General features: G+C 41.1%; 1 protein-coding gene across 2 annotated transcripts in view; it reads right to left on the reverse strand.

Moving 5' to 3' along the window:
* Positions 1 to 19,917, reverse strand: part of LOC122816772 (tetratricopeptide repeat protein 30A) — a 2,782,581-nt gene that overhangs the window by 1,289,688 nt on the left and 1,472,976 nt on the right. For both annotated transcript variants that reach the window (XM_044089788.1, XM_044089789.1), the window contains exon 11: positions 15,376 to 15,429. In XM_044089788.1, the coding sequence (XP_043945723.1) occupies positions 15,376 to 15,429 (54 nt within the window). The remainder of the gene's footprint in view (positions 1 to 15,375; positions 15,430 to 19,917) is intronic.

The raw sequence follows: 19,917 nt of genomic DNA on the forward strand, positions 1-19,917 counted from the left end.
TAATGAAGTCACTCAGTTCAAAAAAACACAAGAAATCACAAGAAAAATACCAATATTACAACACACTGTATATGTGAAGAAAAGGAAACACCTGAATAGAGTTAGGCAAGAGAAAGCAATACCAGCTATGGTATTGAAGAAATACCACAAGGGTAAGGGGAAAGGCCATACCAACTATGGTACTTAAGTTTACCAACGGTAACAATGGCTAGAGTGGAGAATATATGGTTCGATTGAAGAAGAGACACTAGAAATACTAAAGGTTTAGTAAAATATGAAGATATCCAAACACTTTTACACATATATCAAAAAACATCTTACTTAGCTGAGAGCTTGGCTGAAATATGGCTTTATGGCTACGTGGCAAACCGGATTTGAGGTAAGAAGGAGAAGGGCATTCTGGGTAGAGACTTAGCTTGAGAGTTTTTTTGGCTTGCGCGAGCTTGGTAATAGGCCGACTCTGTTTGAGGGCTCGGAACTGAACCCATCAGTGATGAATGGAAAGAAGATAAACATCATCAGATTTAACATTTCCTTTTATAAGTCTTTTTGGTTTATTGCTTTCGAGAGGAAAATATTATGTGAACTACCAAAGAAGAAAGCCTAGCATCTCTGGCTATTGTTAAAACTGGAGAATTCATGTGATTAACTTTAGGGCTTGTAGATCCAATAGAAGCATCCCAGATGGGTGACTTAGAAGATCCGCAGTATGATCCAGCAGCTCGGGTGGGTGTTGCTAATGAGGGCAAAGGAAGGGGAACCAAACCTGATGGAGTCAGAACAGAGCAATGAGGATCACCTTGGTCTTCCACCTAGAGGCTTTCTGCATGAATTTTGTCAGGAGCGGTATTGGTAGGAATGCATAGAGGAGACCCACAGGCCAAGTGTGGACTAAAGCATCCCTCGGTGACTATTCCTGTGGAGGAATGAGAGTAAAGTAACTGCTGCACTGGGTGTGAGGCAAAAAAGTTGCAGCAGGGTTGGCCCCTGTGGCTGAAAATCTCCACTGCCACTGTTTGAGAGACCACGCATGAGGTAATACGATAGATATGCTCAACCTGTCTGCCAGCACATTAAATATCCTAGGAAAGTGAATTGCTAGCAGAAAGCGATAGGAAGACAATGCCTATTGCCAGACTTGCATGGCCGCGTAACAAAGAGGATACGATTGTGTTACCCCTTGTTTGTTGATGCACCACACCACTGACAAGTTGTCTATCTGGACAGAAATCACACCCTTGGGTAGGTGGTCCTACGTCTGCAGGCTCGACGAGGACTGTTCTTATCTCCAAGATACTGATGTGAAGTTTGGCCTTTATAGGTGACCAAGTACCTTTAACTGTATTCCCCTCAAAATGCCCCCCACCCTAGAAGCAAGGTGTCCATGGTTAATGTCATATGGGATGTTCATGGACAGAAGAGTCTCCCTTCTGCAACTGACAGAGAGATTATCCACCACATTATATAGTTTCTTCATACTTGAGTGAGATGAATTCTGCCATGGCGGGGAGGAAAAACTCTGTGACCACTTAGATGAAAGAGTTCACTTTAACACTCTCATTTGGTATCTTGCTTGTAGGACTAAAGGGATGGTAGAGGCCATCAGACCTAACAAACAAAGAATCAATCTTGCTTGTGAACAGGGATGCTGAATTACCTGAGAAGCCACCAGTCTTAATGACAGTACTCCTGCTGCTGGAAATTTGGCCATTTGTTGAACTGTATTAATCTGACATCCTATGAATTCTGTGTGTTGAGTGTGGGGCGGATTGGTCTTTGCATGATTGATAGTTATTCCTAACTGATCTCTAAGATGGAGCAGGAATGCTTAATGCTGTAGCAGGATATCCTTAGAGGTAGCAGTTAGAAGCCAATCATTTAGATATAGGAAAACTTAGTGTGTCATGGTGAAAACCCTGCAATTTCCTGAACCATGTTTTCTTACCTCCCCTTTGATTCCTGGAAGATCTTTGTGGAGTGGAGAAATGGATTTCTGTGGTAGACAGGGTCTTACTGTCTTGCTTACTCCTGGCAAATAGCTCTTTAACCTTAGGTCCAAAATGAGTGTAACCATTGAATGGGGCATAAATAAAGGATGCTTTGAAGCTTTCCATGAAATTACATAACAGCAACCAGGCAGGGTGATGTATGGTAATGCCTGTACCAGCTGCTCTTGCTGTGCCATCTGCTTCAGCGCCCTGAGAACAAAGGTCACTGAAGAGTACGCCTGTTTCCCTAATCTGTCCAAAGTCCTTGATTCTCTGTTATGGGGAAAGATGGAAGAACTCACCTCAGAAAGTTCTTTCTTTGTGGCTGCTGGTACCACCATGACATCTACCAGGGGCCCTTTTGACCAGTGCTTTCTATCTTTTATGGGCTGCTAAAATTCTGTCAGTTTTTTCAGGAATTGGCTCTGTAATTGCAGGGTCCTTCCATGACCTTTATGTCAAAAACAATATGAGTCTATCTGGAGGGGGAACCACCCAGGACCCAGATGATCCTCTGAGGCCCGTGCGCTGGCCCAGCAATCAAGGAGCCACAATCCTCACCACTAACACCAGTGAGGGGCGTCTATATAAGGAAAGGATAATAAATACACACACAGTAAAGTACAATTTCTCTTAAGAGCACACAGAGATCACAGTCAGTCTGGGGCTGGTTTCTCCCTTTCTCTCTCCAGGTCCCCAATAAGACCCCCACTGGCGCAGCTATAGGCTCCAGATCTCAGCCTAGTGGGCAAGCTAAAACCTCCAGCACCCTCTCTGTCCAACCAGTGCTCCGTGTCCCTGTCCAAGTAGCTGACACACACACACTTTGAGATAAGAGTTTTTACAACCACACAGACACTCCTGGGGAAGGCTGGCACAGGTTCTCCAGCTGTGCCCCTTTTACCCAGACTATACAGTAGAAATCAATGCCACCACCCAGCTAATATTTATCAGCTACTCAATGGCCCTTATGAAAGGGTGTCCAATTATACTGTGCAATATTATTATCTAAATGGTAAGTGCAACCAAACAGTCAAGACTTATTTGGAGTGTCTTGGTACAGTATCACTATATACATGCAATGTATACTTAGAGCTTAAATTATCTCTACACAAAACAGCCACAGTTGAAAGGTTTAAAAATATTTAATAATAAATAATAAAAACACAAGACAATGCTTCTTACTACACAGTGCCAGTCAAGAGTTCAGAGATCACAGATAAATATTTAAAATAATACAGTAGAAAAGTTCTGACATCAACACAGAAAAACAGTTAGTCTAATCTTCCTAATTCCTAGCTATTTCTAAGAGAAAACACAGTTCTAAAATCCTACTTACATACAGATACAGGCAGAGTGGTGAGTTGGATGTTCCCAAGATAAATGCTCAAATGCTCTCATTCTTTCCGTCCTTAAATTGATAACACAGTAACACTGATTCATTTCAGATTAGATCATTTCTTTCTGGTTCCCAGGCTAACAGACTCTCAGAGGTTAATAGTCTTTGATCTTGCAACTGGTCAGGAAGCCAGGGCAATAAAAGAAATTATACATGCAAATTCTAGCCATTAACTCTGGCCTCAAAACAATAGGCAGACTGCCTTTATCTAGACATTTCGGATCCAAGTTTTGACATCAAAGAATTGACTTATCAGCTTTGTTACAGCAGAGTGCACTGTTGTTACATTTTTGCCGTTCCACATTTAACACAATTTTTTCCCATTTAGGAGAACAAGCCTGTGGCTTACATTAATATTTACAAATGACAGAAATATCTACAAAATTCTATCTGGCTAGGCTGGCTGACTTCCCTTATCTTCGCACATCCCACCCCCCACCCCCCCGGAGAACTCAAGCTAGTTTTTCAAGTGACCCCTGAGAAATCTTGCTTGAGAGGGTTAGGTCTATCTGAGTATACCTTACTCCATTCCCTGTCTTGAGAGACCATCTGCATTGGCACTGCTAATCCCACTGCAGTGCTACACTGACATATATGCTTGCAACCCTAGGCTCCATCTTAGCAACTTGGCATTTTGCTGGCTGGCTGTTTTTCCTTGTCAGGTCTGTGAGGGGAGCAGCTATGGTACTATAACTGGGGGCGAACTTTCTGTAGTACCCTGCTGTCCCTAGGAATGCCCTCACCTGCTTTTTGGTAACAGGTGCAGACCACACCTGAATAGCTTATACTTTGGCAGGTTCTGGCCTGATCTTACCATTCCCCACTCAATGTCCAAGATAGGAGACCTCTGCCATACCCAACTGACTGACAGCTTGGGTTAATGGTCAACCCTGCCCTCTGTAGTCTGCCCAGCACCTCCCTGACACATTGAAGCTGCTCCTGCCAGGAATGGCTGCAGATGACAATATCATCCAGGTAAGCAAGGGCAAACCCTCCTGCTAGGATATGATCTACCAGCCTCTGGAAAGTCGCTGGGGCATTTTTCATCCCAAAGGGCATCTTTGTGAACTCATACAAGCCAAAAGGAGTCACAAAGGCTGACTTCTCTTTAGCAGTGGGAGCCAAGGGCACCTGCCAGCAACCCTTGGTAAGATCAATGTTTGCAAGATACTTAGCCATACCCAGCTGCTCTAGGGCCTCATCTGTCCTAGGCATAGGTAAGCATCTGACCCTGTGCGACTATTTAATTTCCTGCAGTCCACACAGAACCTGGTGCTGCCATCCTTCTTTGGTACCAGCACCACTGGGGAGGCCCAGGGACTGTTGGACTCTTGAATTACCCCTAGTTCCAACATCTCTTGTATCTCCTCCCTCAGAGTCTGTTTGACTCTCTCAGGCACCCTATAAGGGGCCTGCCTAATAGGCCTTTGAGGTTCTGTATCCACCTAGTGCTGCACATGTCCCCAAACTCCTGTAACACTGTTCGGATTTCTCGAACCTAGGTAGGAGATAGCTGCTGGAACATTGCTACCCCTTCCACTGAGGTATCAGTCCGAGCCTCACTGAGGAGATCAGTCACCAGATCTCCCTCAGACTCCTCCTACAATCCACTGCAAATGCTCAGCACAAGGGCTTCCCTATCATGGTAAGGTTTCATCATGTTAACATGGTACAATATATGCCCCTGCCTCCTGCCTAGCAGCACCACCATGTAGTTAACATCACTTACCTTTCTTACCACCTTGTAGGTTCCCTCCCAAGCTGCTTGCAGCTTGTTGTGTCTGATAGGAATGAGAACCATTACCTGCTGCCCCACAGCATACTCTCTAGCTCGAGCATTCCTGTCATACCACACCCTTTTATGTTGTTTGGCTTCTACCAGGTTCTCCATGGCCAAGCCCATGAGTTCCCTGAGCCTTGTCCTGAGGTTTAGGACATATGCCACAACAAACTCCTTGTGAGATTCACACTCACCTTCCCACTCATCTCAAATTAAATCTAGAGTTGCCCTCAACCTATGCCCATACAGCAACTCAAAGGGTGAAAAACCTTTGGATTCCTGGGGAATCTTTCTATAAGCAAAAAACAATTGGGCCAAATATTTGTCCCACTCCCTCTTAAACTGGTCTGCAAATGCCCGTAGCATGGACTTGATTGTAGAGTTTAACCTCTCAACAAGACCATTAGTCTGGGGATGGTAGGGGTGGTCTTTATCTGCTTCACCCCACAGTACTTCCACAGACAAGCCTGACATGAAATTGGCACCTCTGTCAGTCAGTATTTCTTTTGGGAAACCTACACTGCTGAAAATCTCTAACAAAGCATTTGCCATCTTTTCTGCCTCAATGGAGGACAGAGCCACTGCCTCAGGGTATTGTGTAGCATAATCCACTACCACTAGGATATACTTTTTCCCTGTGGAACTTGGGATACTCAGAGGCCCCACAATATCTGTAGCTACCCTCTGAAATGGTTCCTCAATCACCAGCAAAGGCATCAAAGGAGCTCTCACCTTGTTTCCTGCCTTGCCTACTCTTTGGCACTGCTCACAGGTCCTGCAGTACCCTATTACATCTCTGGAAATTCCAGGCCAATAGAAGTTCTGCATAATACGTCTCTTTGTATGTTTTATGCCCATATGACCTGCAAAGGGAATATCATGGGCTATGGCTAGAAGTGCCAGACAGTAGGCTCTAGGCACTAACAAGTGATGCACCCTCTCACCTTCTAGCCCTCCCTCAGGGGTCCACTCTCTATACAGTAACCCTTTGTCCCAGTATAGAGAATCCCCTTCCCTTGAGAATCAGGTGCCTCCCTAGCTACCTGCCTCAGGCCTTGCAATGTATGGTCTGAGAGCTGAGCCTGTCTCAACTCTCTCTTTGTAACCCTTCCCAGCTTCCCTTCCAAGGAAGTCTGGCATCCTCTGACAGTGGTGCCTCACTGTCAGCCTGGGTACTACTACTCACCTCTACCTTTGCAGTCACTCTGTCCAAGGGAACATCAGTACCCACAAGCAGCTGCGGCTCACTTTCAGTCTCACTGCTGCAGAGTAGCTCCCTCCCTGAAGTAACCACCTCACTAGTCCTGGCTGCAAGTATGCAGTCTGTCTGGTTCTCTCTCAGGCTACCAGACCCACATGCTTGTCTCCTAGCCTGAATGCATGTAACTGCATAAACACATGGTACTGCCTCATCCAAATACTTCCCTATCAGGACACCTGCAGGATGGTTAGTTTAGTACCCCTGTTGTCTCAAGACAACCTACTATTGGCATTTTGTCTTCCCCCACTTACTCGCTATCTCACTTTCTGTTCCCCACCTTACCTCCTTGGACATCTGTATGCAACATGGCCCCATTGGTTGCATTCAAAACATTTAATCCTAGGTCCTGAACGTGTACCTGGACTAGTGGCTTCCCCTGCTACTGGCAGATTCTGTTGGGGCAGTCTGTGCTGCCCACCATGGGTTCCTTTACACCCATGAGCAGTACTGGGGGGGGGTCCCTTCCCTGTTCAGGGTTGCCCTGCTTGCTAGGTATAGGTCTCCCTTCTTCCCCAACTCATCTGAAGCAGCACATTGTCTATCAGCTAACCAGATCCTCATATCCTCAAGCAAAGTGCTAAGGGCTTGTTCCCTCATCAAAACATCTGCCAGCTCTTCAAAACTGGTGACCTGACATCCACTCACCCACCTATGAAAATAAGTGCTCAGTTCAGCAACATATTCACACACACTTTCATTTGACTTGCGTCTATGCTCATGAGACTTTTTCCTATATGTTTCAGGTGTTAGCTTAAAACATTCTAACAAGCAGTTCTTAACTGTAGTATAATTAAAACAGTCAATGTCAGAATTTTAGACAACACAGTTACAGCTTTACCATGGAGTAAGGGGGTCAGGAACCGTACCCAGAGCCTTTGGTCAACATCATACTGTTTACATACCCTCTCAAACATATGAATGAAACTATCAAAATTATCCCACTCTTTAAACTGCGGAAGGAATTTACTGACTTCTGTGCTTCTGGGGTCCAGTTACTCCCTTCCCCATTAGCTCCATGACTCTGGGGAAGAGTCAGCATCTCCTTCTCATGCTGCCTCTGCCTCTCCTTTTCCTCAGCTTCCAGGTGTAGAAGTTTCTCATTCTCCTCAGCCTGAAGATGTCTCAGTCTTTCAGCTGCTTTTATTTCCAAATGCTTGGCCTCCAACTCCAAGTCCTCTGCAGAAAGGTTGAGCTGTCCATTCTCTAAGGGTGGTACATCTCCACTGCCAGTCTGATCATCCTCCTGGTTGCTGTTTTCTGATGCAGCTATGACCAAAGCTGCAATCATGTCTGCCTTAGTCAGGGTTCCATGAACCAGTCCCCTAGCCTGGCACATCTCAGCCAGCTGGCTCCTTGTCAGATTTCCGTACTCCTCTGCTGACAAGCTGCCTGCTCTCCCTGACTAACTAAGCTAACAAAAGAAATAAAACAATTGTGATCTGAACTCTGAGTATTCACTGCATGGCTGATTTAGAGTACAAAACACCTTCAGTGATCACTGTACACAAGCTACAGGAATTCACTCTACCCACACCACTACAAGCCAATTAGTATTTACCAACAAATTAATATGTGGTGTGGATATCCCACCACTGTCAAACAATTAATATGTGACACCCGTGCACTGGCCCAGCAATCAAGGAACCTCGATCCTCACTACTAACATCAAGTGAGGGGCATACATATAGGGAAAGGATAATAAATACACACACAGTGAAGTACAATTTCCCTTAAGAGCACACAGAGATCACAGTCAGTCTGGGTCTGGTTTCTCCCTTTCTCTCCAGGTCCCCAATAAGACTCCCCACTGGCAAAGCTATAGGATCCAGATATCAGCCTAGTGGGCAAGCTAAAACCTCCAGCACCCTCTCTGTCCAACCAGTGCTTCATGTCCCTGTCCAAGTAGCTGACACACACACACTTTGAGATAAGAGTTTATACAACCACACAGAAACTCCTGGGGAAGGCTGGCACAGGATCTCTAGCTCTGCCCCTTTTACCCAGACTATACGGTAGAAATCACTGCCACCACCCAGCTAATATTTATCAGCTACTCAAAGGCCCTTATGAAGGGTTGTCCAATTATACTGTGCAATATTATTATCCAAACGGTAAGTGCAACCAAACAGTCAAGACTTATTTGGAGTGACTTGGTACAGTATCACTATATACATGCAATGTACTCTTTAAGCTTAAATTATCTCTACACAAAACAGCCACAGTTAAAAGGTTTAAAAAATATTTAATAATAAATAATAAAAACGCAAGACAGTACTTCTTACTACACAGCGCCAGTCAAGATTTCAGAGATCACAGAGAAATACTTAAAATAATACAGTAGAAAAGTTCTGACATCAACAAAGAAGAACACATAGTCTAATATTCCTAATTCCTAGCTATTTCTAAGAGAAAATACAGTTCTAAAATCCTACTTACATATAGACACAGACGGAGTGGTGAGTTGGATGTTCTCAAGACAAATGCTCAAATGCTCTCATTCTTTCTGTCCTTAAATTGATAACAGTACCACTGATTAATTTAAGATTACATAATTTCTCTCTGGTTCCCAGGCTAACAGACTCTCAGAGGTTAATAGCCTTTGATCTTGCAGCTGGTCAGGAAGCCAGGGCAATAAAAGAAATTATACATGCAAATTTTAGCAATTAACTCTGGCTTCAAAGCAATAGGCAGACTGCCTTTATCTAGACATTTCGGCTCCAAGTTTTGACATCAAAGAATTGACTTATCAGCTTTGTTACAGCAGAGTGCACTGTTGTTACATTTTTGCAGTTCCACATTTAACACCATTTTTCCCATTTAAGAGAACAAGCCTGTGGCTTATATTAATATTTACAAATGACAGAATTATCTACAAAATTCTATCTGGCTAGGCTGGCAGCCTTCACCTATCTTCGAGCCAAACCCAAAAACTTCAAGAAACACAGAATCATAGGATCATAGGAGGTTACTAGGCTAATAGCCTCAGGGCCTTTACAAGCCTAGCCAAGTTCAAAACATGTTCCCAAGGGTGTCTGGTTCAAGCAGACACTAAAATCAGCACCTACTGCCCCTGAGCAAGAGGGACACAGATGGAACCAGAGGGTGAATTTCCGGTCACCCATCCAGTCATCCAAATTGTGCTTAAATAGGGCCAATGAGGGGCTTTGTTTAACATGAACAGGAAGCTTGTTCCAAGGGTGGGGCAACCTCTGTGAGACAAATCTGTCTTTCCTGCAAGTTTTGCTGATGTCACACATCAGGTTAAGGTCCTTTCAGCGAGTGACCCGTGTGTCATTTGACTTGTGAATGTGCAGCATTTCCATCAAAGCTGGGTCAGAGATTGCTATAGATGCAGGCACAGGTCACCTCTGAGCAGTCTGTATGACACAGAGTAAAGTGACAATGAATTCAGTCTATCTGCATAACACACATCTTAATGACAATGAATTTTCTTTCTACGGCACCTTTGTGGTCTCTCCAATTTCTTCAGGTGTTTGGAAAGGAACATACCAAAGGGAGCATTGTACTTTATTATTGGCCTGATGAGGGAAGGGTACAGGGGTTTCAGTGGACCATCTCTCTTCTGCTTCATCAATTCCAGGATGTCCCCAAATGTGACATCTTCCACTGGGGATCTGGGGGATCCTTCCACCTCATCCAAGCCTATGCCCTCAGTGACAGACTCAGGAGAGGGGTTGATGTGTTTCCATTTGCATGTCTGTTCCTTGGAACATGTTTCTGGTGGACAGAGACTGGAATCAGACCAGGAACTTGAGCGTTGAGTGGTATTGAAGTCTATGGGTTCTGATTATTCCTGTCAATATGAACAACAGGCATAAAAAACAGTCTCCAAAGTGTATCGGGATGGATCTGAACTTGGTGTATGCACCTACCTTCTTGGACCAGCCAAACCCCTTTCCACAGTTTCATAGCCAACACTGCAAATGGGGCTGAGAAACACTTACTCTGTGGACTGACTCAAAGTCTACCGACTCCAGTGAGAACCTCAGAACCTAGCTGTCAAGTGCTCAGGCATAGATGGGAAGAAATAGCTCTGAAAACCTAGGGTTGACTTCAACATCAGCACCTCAACACCGACGTTTTGGCTCTGGGACTCATCCCAATCAGATAGCATTGGAGTCAACAGAGTAAGGGATGTAAGTGAAGCTGAAGTTCTTTGGACTGTCGGAACTGACTGAGATGCACCAGAAGGATTAGGACTTGTGGAAACTGGATCCAAAAACCAAACCAGTATCACAGAAAAATGTAAACGGGTTGATGGGTCTGTACCCGGAAATCCCCTTAGTGACGGTACCAGGAGAACTCCCAATTGGATCTCTGTCCTCAAAAACTTTCTCATCATACAACTGACATCCATTTCCATAAGACTTCTGGTGGATTGTATTGGCCTCAATGAAGAAGCTACCAATGAGGGTTTATAATGTCGTTTGTCCTGGAGGATAGGTGAATGAAAAAGAAAACGAGAAAAACAACACAGTCGATAAAGACTTTTAATATACAAAATAGAATATAATAAAGGCGAGCGCTTTGTATGTGCAATACTTCTTCAGACCAACTAACAAACACATTAAGCTGCATCAATAAATAGGCAAATCAATTAACAAGTCAAACCCTCATCACTGTTACCATAACAACTAATTAGCGTTTAACCTTCCTTGAAAGCAAGTAAGGTTTATGTGAACTATTATCATTCAAACCAAAGCTTCTATCTGCCTGCAGGGTGATAATTAATTTCAATTCACCCTACAGGTGGCAACATACACTAGATCTTTACTTTTGCAGTCAGCATAGACTCTAAATTCATACTTAATATTAGTAGTGGTATGTACAAAAAAATCCTTGTAGGGATTGCCCATGTTTTATGTTGGAAAGATTAATCATAGTCTTAAAGAAAGAAATCTGGAACATCTGGGTGAAATTGGAAGGAAGGTTAGAATGAATGCACTAAGTAAACCTGTTGCGTCCATTATTAATCATACGTTTCTCTTTAGAGTGGTGCAATTAACTTCTAAGAGTATTAGGGAGGATGTGTTGTTAACAAAATAGAGAATCATGAACTGAAATGGATTATCACCCTGCAGGCAGATAGAAGTTTTGGTTTGAATGATAACATTTCACTTATACCTTACTTGCTTTCAAGGAAGCTTAAACACTAATTAGTTGCTATGGTAACAGTGATGAGGGTTTGACTTGTTAATTGATTTGCCTATTTAGTGGTGCAGCCTAATGTGTTGGTTAGTTGGTCTGAAGAAGTATTGTACATATGAAAGCACTCACCTTTATTTTATTTTGTACATTAAATGTCTTTATCGGCTGTGTTGTTTGCTCACTTTCTTTTTTGACCTGTTTTGTGCTGAACAAACTTGAAATTATTTTCCTGATAGGTGAATGAAGCCAAGGGCTCACCAGTTTTGGAGAAAAAGAAGCTTGAGGGAAGAGTGTTCTGACTTGACTGGCAGGTGGATCCGACTACCTCAAAGTTTTTGGTATCAGACCCAATATACTAGATGGATCTGGAGATCTCTTTCTTGACTTGTTGAGCCTCTTTTATTCTGATTTTCTTTCTTCAACCCTTTTCCTCTAAAGACTTCTCTCTGTGTTTTTCCTTAAACTTGTCTTTTTCTTTCTCCTTTTTCTTCTCAACGCTGGAAGAAGCAGATGGAGGTCTTGATTCAGTAGACATTGTAGATGCTGAAGTCCCTGTCTGTGGGAGACACAATCCTTTAATAATTCATTTTCCCCTTTAACCCTTTGCAGGTCTAGAGTCAAAGACAGCACAAATTTGCCTGAAGATGACTGGCACCTAAACAATATACACATAAGTAATGGGGGTCTTTAAAAGGATTTTGTGTCCACAGGCTGAACACTTTTTGAATCCTGATGATTTGTCTGACATCAGAAAATTATGTAAAGACTATTAGAATAAACTGTATAATCCACAACAATTTAAATAACTTCTAAAAAAAGGAACTATCTTTTTGGTTACTACTAGAAAAAAACACATACACACACAAACACTATTTCAGCCTAAGTTATAATCTAATAGAACTATCTGGAAATTTCGGAACTATGACAAATCTTCGAACGCTCAAAATTTCGAACATTACATGGTCGAGACCAAACGTTCGAAATTTTAAGTGTTTGAAAATTGACTTTCAATGGTGCCGTACGGTGCAGATAGGGAGAATTTCCCTTTTCTGCACTGAAGTGCGGTCTTGGAGTTGGTATATATAAGTAGGGGGGGGTGAGGGGTGCAGGGGGGCTTGCCCCCCTGCCTACGCTGTTAAAGCTTTTTTCTTTTTTTAGTTTTTTTATTTGATGTTCGAACATCCAAATGTCGAATATTTGGTCTCGACCAAGGAATGTTCGACATTTTGGATGTTCGAACATTTAACCTAGACCTGAAATTTCACACTATAGAGGGCAAAAAAGCTTAAACGTTACAAGTATCTAACCTAAATATATCACAACCCAATACTATACTAACACTAATATATATAAATGGAGGAGTTAAGCAGGAAAAATAAGCAAAACTTTCACTTATTGTGACTGGATTAAGAGAGCTTTCTGATAAAAAGTCTGGACAGAACAGGTGGCAAATGAGATCTAAGGTAATTTAGGTAGAAAGAGTGAAGCAGGGGGTAGGGGAGCAGTTATAGTCTCAGATCCAAAGCTCTAAAAGAAAGTGCTAAGGTCAGATCCAATTGGATCCAACAACCTGAATGTTGAATCGGACGAAAATATACATCATATCCTGCTGTTCTCTTAACTTTTTAAAGTGAATTACAATAATATTTAAAAATGTTCCTGATGTTTGGACCTTTGTCCCACATTTTTTATCTTTGTCCAGAATTCTAGTATGAAGTCGTCGAGAGGTATGTCTACCTATTTTATATCTTATGTGTTCTGGGTTGACTTATATGTGAACATTTGATGGGAAGTCACTACAATTTTCCAATTACTGACAACTTCTTTTCTGTCCCTTCATATTGCATAATTCCATTTATTGACTTTGATTTTAATTATTCATTTGCTTCTGTTGACTGGGAAATTCCAACTAGACAGCGCCCATTTTCAGCAGTGCACAGGAAGAAAAGCTCCACAAAAGTACACGGATACATAATTAGTAACATTTTTATAGTAGACTTTATTTATTTATTGACTTTTGTTTACAAAGAAATTCCATCTGGGTCAGAGGTACCCATTTTCATCCAAGGCCCTAGGAGAAAACCTATAGTACAAATGTCATGTTAAATTTACAAAAATCGAAGATTTGATAAATTGGTTACACAGCAATTAAAGTCACAACAATTTGATTACAAAACAATTATAATAATCTTACACATGCATTCCATAACTCAGTAATGGGCAGCGTGTATTACATTATGTGCTTTAAGGCACTGTAATACAGTTTAGACAAACAGATGGATCACGAAGTATTACCATGTATCGTATTACTCAAGTAATAATTGTTTACAGGAAGATCAGGAGGAAGAGATATGGTGAGAGGATAAGAGATGTTGGATCATGTGAGAAGTTAGTCCTGGTGAGTGTAGGGGAAGACAAACATGTTAGTAAAGTGAGAAGTTGGTAAGGAAGGTTAGGTAGATAGCAATGAGGCTGTATGGGGTGGGAGCAAGTCAGAGTTGGAGAGTGTTGCTACAGAGGTTATGAGGCATAGAGAAGCTAGCCTGGGGAAAAGGGGAAATGTAAAAGGCAAGAGGGAAAAACAGGAGAGACTATAAGACAAAGAAAGCAAAGTTTGAAGTCATAGAGGGTGGGAAGTTTGTGGTATAGTAGGGTTCATCCGCAGTTGGTACAAGAGCAGAATCAGGAGGAGGAGGTTAAGAATTCCTTTAATGATTGTTTACTGGTAATGTGATGAGTAGGTTCAGTGACAACATTTCTTTTATTCTGTCTTGACTTATAAATAGTCATCACTTCAGTTTATAACACAAAGTACTTACATAAAACTGATGTATTCCGTTAATTTACACAAACTAGCTTAATTTAATCTGTAATTCAGTGATGGGTAATTAACATTCAGAATGTGCATACTGACTGGACATTGCAAATGAGGTACTCGTAAATGCAAAATTATGTATTAATAAAGAATCCAGCTGAAAAACAACAGAAATCCCTGTGTCTATTGCTATTCAGAATAAAAGCTACAGCTGCTATGTCCTGTGTGCTGCTAAGCAAAGAATCCAAAGGCATACAACTATCTAGCCAAAAATCGAATTCTCCTCTCCAAAAAAGACACAAACTATAAAGACAGCAAAATGCCATATGAAAATATTAAAAAAGTTAACAAAAAGTTATCCCTAAGACATCACTAGTCCACAAGCATCCCTGCATAAACAACAGGACACATGCATGACTGAGTGGCAGAAATTTCAGTTAAGCTAATGCAGTGTGCAAGGATTGGCATGTACATGTCAAACATTAGCAGTACATTAAGAAGCAAGCCATTTCAGAGGGCTAGAAGATATGGAGAAGAAAATAACTTCACAAATGCAATAAGTAATTCCTTTTTTAAAATAATGGCATAGTATAACTTTCACCAGAGAAAATGAATATTTTATTTAAGCTATTCTTCTGAGGACTCCTAAAGACAACATGTCCATCAGGAATAACACAATCAGAAAAGTGTAAGTAAATAAATGTGTACGTGTGTGTGTGTGTGTGTGTGTGTGTGTGTGTGTGTGTGTGTGTGTGTGTGTGTGTGTGTGTGTGTGTGTGTGTGTGTGTATATCTTAGTATCTTTGGAGCATTCATTTACAATCTGTTAGAATGTGCAGTCTTTCTGAGCTACAGTCAGAGTACATTGGTAATAAAATACATGCCAGTTTGGAGAACATTTGAATGATTTTTATAATGCAACCGATCAAAGAAATGCAATTAATTCACATTAAAATCATCTTACCTCTTCTGGAGCTGTCTGGCATGTTATCAATGCATCCATAAATTCAAACAAATACTGAAAAAGAAAATCATTTGTTGAAGCAGATCTAAGAAATCATAGAATTAGGAACTGCTTAAGATTATTTTGCAATCAGCTTAAACCAATGACTATGATAATAATACATTCTTGACTGGTGATACCTTCATGTTATCACCTTGAAAGAAGACATGTAACAGCACTCGTTAAACTTAACACTGAATTCAAGGAGAACTATTTTACATACAGTTTAAATACAGTGAACATACAGTTCAGAGTAATGGTGAGTGTGGAACAGAGGTGAAGAAGAGAGTACAGGCAGGTTGGAGTGGGTAGAGAAGAGTGTCAGGAGTGATTTGTGACAGACGAGTACCAGTAAGAGTGAAAGGGAAGGTCTACAAGAGGGTAGTGAGACCAGCTATGTTATATGGGTTGGAGACAGTAGCATTGACAAAAAGGCAGGAGTCAGAGCTTGACGTGGCAGAGTTGAAGATGTTAAGATTTGCACTGGGTGTGACGAGGATGGACAGGATTAGGAATAAGTATATTAGAGGGTCAGCCCAGGTTGGAAGGTTTGGAGACAAAGCCAGAGAGGCAAGATTACGTTGGTTTGGACATGTGCTGAGGAGGGATGCAGAGCAGATTGGGGAAAAAGATACTAAGGATGAAGTTGCCAGGTAACAGGAAAAGAGGAAGGCCTAAGATAACGTTTATGGATGTGGTGAGAGAGGACATGCAGGTGGTTGGTGTGACAGAGCAAGATGCAGAGGACAGGAAGAAATGGAAACAGATGATCCACTGTGGCAACCCCTAATGGCAGCAGCCAAAAGAAGAAGAAGAAGAAGATAACTATTTTACATTTTATCAGCACAACTTAAATTCAAGTGATTACAAGCAATAAATTTTAATTGCAGCTTAAGGTGGTGTTTACACAGAATGGAAGGAATTTGGACAATATACAAGGAAATTCCCTTTCATGTCAATTTGAGGAACCCTGGCTGGGGTTCATACTTGAACAATATGCAATGCATCATTCTGCAGTAAATGGCTACATTCAGGCATCATGTGATTCACAGTACTAGCTAGTGCTGTGGAGCAGAAAGGAAAATAGCTTGAAAATGGTGAATGTAAACAATCACCAAATGATGGGAAGATCCTGGTAAGGGAGGTTGTAAATGGCTCAGGCGGGACCTTAGCTGAGTTCAGTTCTACTCTAGATGCTTGTTTTATTCTCAGCACATTGAAAATGGAGGGTCTTTATGTCTCTCTAGCCCTACCTTCTTCAGTTTTCCATTCTTATTTTCTCCTCTTTCTTTCTGTCATCCTTCTTACCTTCAATATGAAGAAAAACGTTTAGAATCAATGTGTTCTTCTGTAACTGAGTATGCCAAGCTGAAGTTCTTACGAATGTTACATTAAGCAGATGTGATCCATCCCCAGCCACACAACACACAGGCTGTGTGTATTCTGAGAGGGGCATTTAGCGCATTTTCTAAAACTGAAAGTCTTATCTTTCTCTTCTTTTGATCTGTACTAAATTCAAGTGTATTGTCAAACGTAGCAATAACTACAAACAGTTTTTAATGAGGCCTATACTACTGCAAGTCCTATAACAACCTAGCAAAACCAGTAAGTATGAAAAAACTGTAAAAGTATAATCAAAATGAACTCTCTAAATAATAAACAGTTGTAAAAGAGAGGACAGGAAAATTCTGAAAAAGAGAAAGTGGCTTAAGTGGGAATGGAGGAGATGACAGAAATGAAAATCTTGTAAAAACAGAAAAAAAAACTGTGAGAGTGAGTGAACACTATTAAATACAATAGAACAATGAAGAAAAAGTCACTTACTACTGTATTCACACATTTGTTAACCAAGTAACACACTGGTCTGAGGATCTTTTTTAAGCATGATTAGGGCTGTAAGGCAAGACAGTATTTTTCAAAAAAAGTTGAAAAACAAAATCAGCAAAAATAGTTAAAGTAGATGCACAAAACTGTAGATACGATGCAGTAATCATAGGCTGAAATACCAGAAATAATTTCAGTAAAAGGGCAGAATTTTAAGGAAAATGGAAACTGAATTTTTGATAATTTAGAGAAGAGAATGTTAGTGAAACACAATGGAAGTAAAAAGGAGCATGTCATTTAGGAGGTAGAGTACTAACTTTATTGTACATTTGTTGATAAATTAGCCAAAATATGTTAGTGAAGCACAGACAGAGGAAGTGAAAAGGAACACTGATTCAAATATGAATGCCTGAGTTGTGGAAAGATCTGACCAATGCAGAAAAGTGGCTCGTAAGATGTGGACAGAAGATGAGGAGGAGAGCTGCACTATGAGAGTAAGGGGAGAAGCTTGAGCTTGTGAGAGTTCCCTGAAGATGTTAAAAGGGGGCCTTCTTCAGCTTTCCAGTCCTGCTGCTAATACACTGTACAGAATGGATCAAGTAAGGTTCATTACAGACAAAGTCTGATAAATCACAGCTCCCTTAAAATGTGTACAAGCAAAGTGGAAGTGGGAAAGCAAATGGGAAACATTTTTATCTCTAGTAGTGAACATAAAACAATGTAACAATAGTGAATGAAAACAAAACAATACCAGAGAAACAAAACATTAAAGCACACAAAAACACACACTTATTTCTGTAGCAGTAAATAGTGCTGAGCCTCTTTCTGTTAAAGAAATAACTTCATAAAATAATGCATTTAAATAAAATACGCAACACAATTAGTTATGATATTTGCTGCACTCATTCATCAGTCAAAGGAAATCATTCCTATTCTGAAAACTTCAGAGAAACAAAATAAATTCTATAACAATGTACAGCCAGAACAGCTGCTTCTCTTTTCGAGGACCTGAATGAAGAAATTGGCTTTCTGAGTCAAAGGGGCTGGATTACTGTGATCAGTTCTAGTCATCCAGTCATTACTGTTCAAAGAAGGAAAATGTGGAGCCAACAGACTCTGAATTGAGAAGCAAAATCGAGCCAGGTACTGCGAAGAAAGGACAACTACACAATATTTGTAGGCATACTTCATTTCTGCTAGAGTTTTCTATGTTTGAAGCACTTTATCATCTTTGGCTCTAGATGAAGCAAAAGAGAATCAATAGTTAACATACTTACCATACTACTGTATCTTGATGTTCTATTTCCTTCTACTTCAACATGCGGGGACTGTTCCTGCCAGGCAGCCCTTACTGGCAATCAGACTCCCTCCTCACACCTCAAGATCCTTCCCAGTCTCTTGCAATGTACTCCTCCTCTCTCAACACTCCAAAGTGAATATGCCTTATGACATCAAAGATTTAACCTGCTCTATACTTAAAAGTATGATACTGAAGAGGCCTTACAAGGTCTGTAAGGGGATGGAATTGCAACAATTTGGATATGGATGAAGGATAGATTTCTTAAAAAGGACAGACAAGGATAATCAAGATCCAACATTATGGCAAATGCACAACTATCAGAACTTATATTATCCAGTCTGTACACTTCAATGCATAGAGACAGAGTTCCCAAGAAAACATCTTGGGTAGCATCAACATAGAATATAATGGAGTTCAGTGGCCTTGAAGGAAGGCTTTGAATTAATTATCAAATTCAGCTTATAGCATCTTACGAAAGTATGCAGTGAAATCCATGTTGCTGTAGCACAAATAATATCTACAGAAGAGTTGCGGAAAAAGGTAGATGAAGTGGCTATTGATCTGGTAGAATGTGCCTTAAGTTTGAAAGGAAGTGTTCTATGAATTATACACAAATGAAATACAGACAGACAGCCATCTGGAGAGGGTAACTTACGACATCTTTTGACCCACTCTTGCAGGTGTGAAAACCAGAAATAACATCATGTTTACTACGTTGTTTTGTTCACTATAAATAAAATCTTAGTTGCCTGTGAATGTCAAGACAAAGAACTATACATTTCTCTCTACTGGAATAGTGAATAAAAAACAGAGAGAGATAAACTGCCTGATTGATGTTTGCTTCTAAAGCTAGTTTAGGCATAAAGCATAAATCACTACTATCTGAACCCTTTAAAGAATGTGTGCCTCTTGCGTTTACTGGGCTCAAAAGTTCCAACTGCATGGAAAAATAATGTTGGTTTCTAGCCACTGTTTTTGTGGTGCAATGTTTAGCCTTACACAGAGATACTGGTGAGCACGCTGCTAGGGATGCCTGGAAAGGGAATCTAATCCCTGCCAAATCTTTCGTCTACCCTCTTTCCCATTAACTAACTTTCTCCCCCTCCCATTTAACTTCATTTTCCTCAGTCCTGGCCATTAAGCTACTTAACAGAACACTATGGTCCAAACAATAAACTTCTCAAGCAGTTTTTTTCCCCCTAAAACAAGACTTCTACGTCAAGGTTTCCTCACATTTAGCTTAATCAAATAGCATATAGACAAGTCCTAATCCCCTTCTTGTATCTCCTAGGATTCCACCTATATTCCTAAGCCTTGGGTGAGCAAGCTGAAATCCTACATACGATACTCCCTCGAGAACTAGCCTTCTTACCTTCTTT

The sequence above is a fragment of the Protopterus annectens genome, chromosome 12.part0 (assembly GCF_019279795.1).
Source record: "Protopterus annectens isolate FY-2018-M chromosome 12.part0, PAN1.0, whole genome shotgun sequence".
NCBI classification, from domain to species: Eukaryota; Metazoa; Chordata; order Ceratodontiformes; family Protopteridae; genus Protopterus; species Protopterus annectens.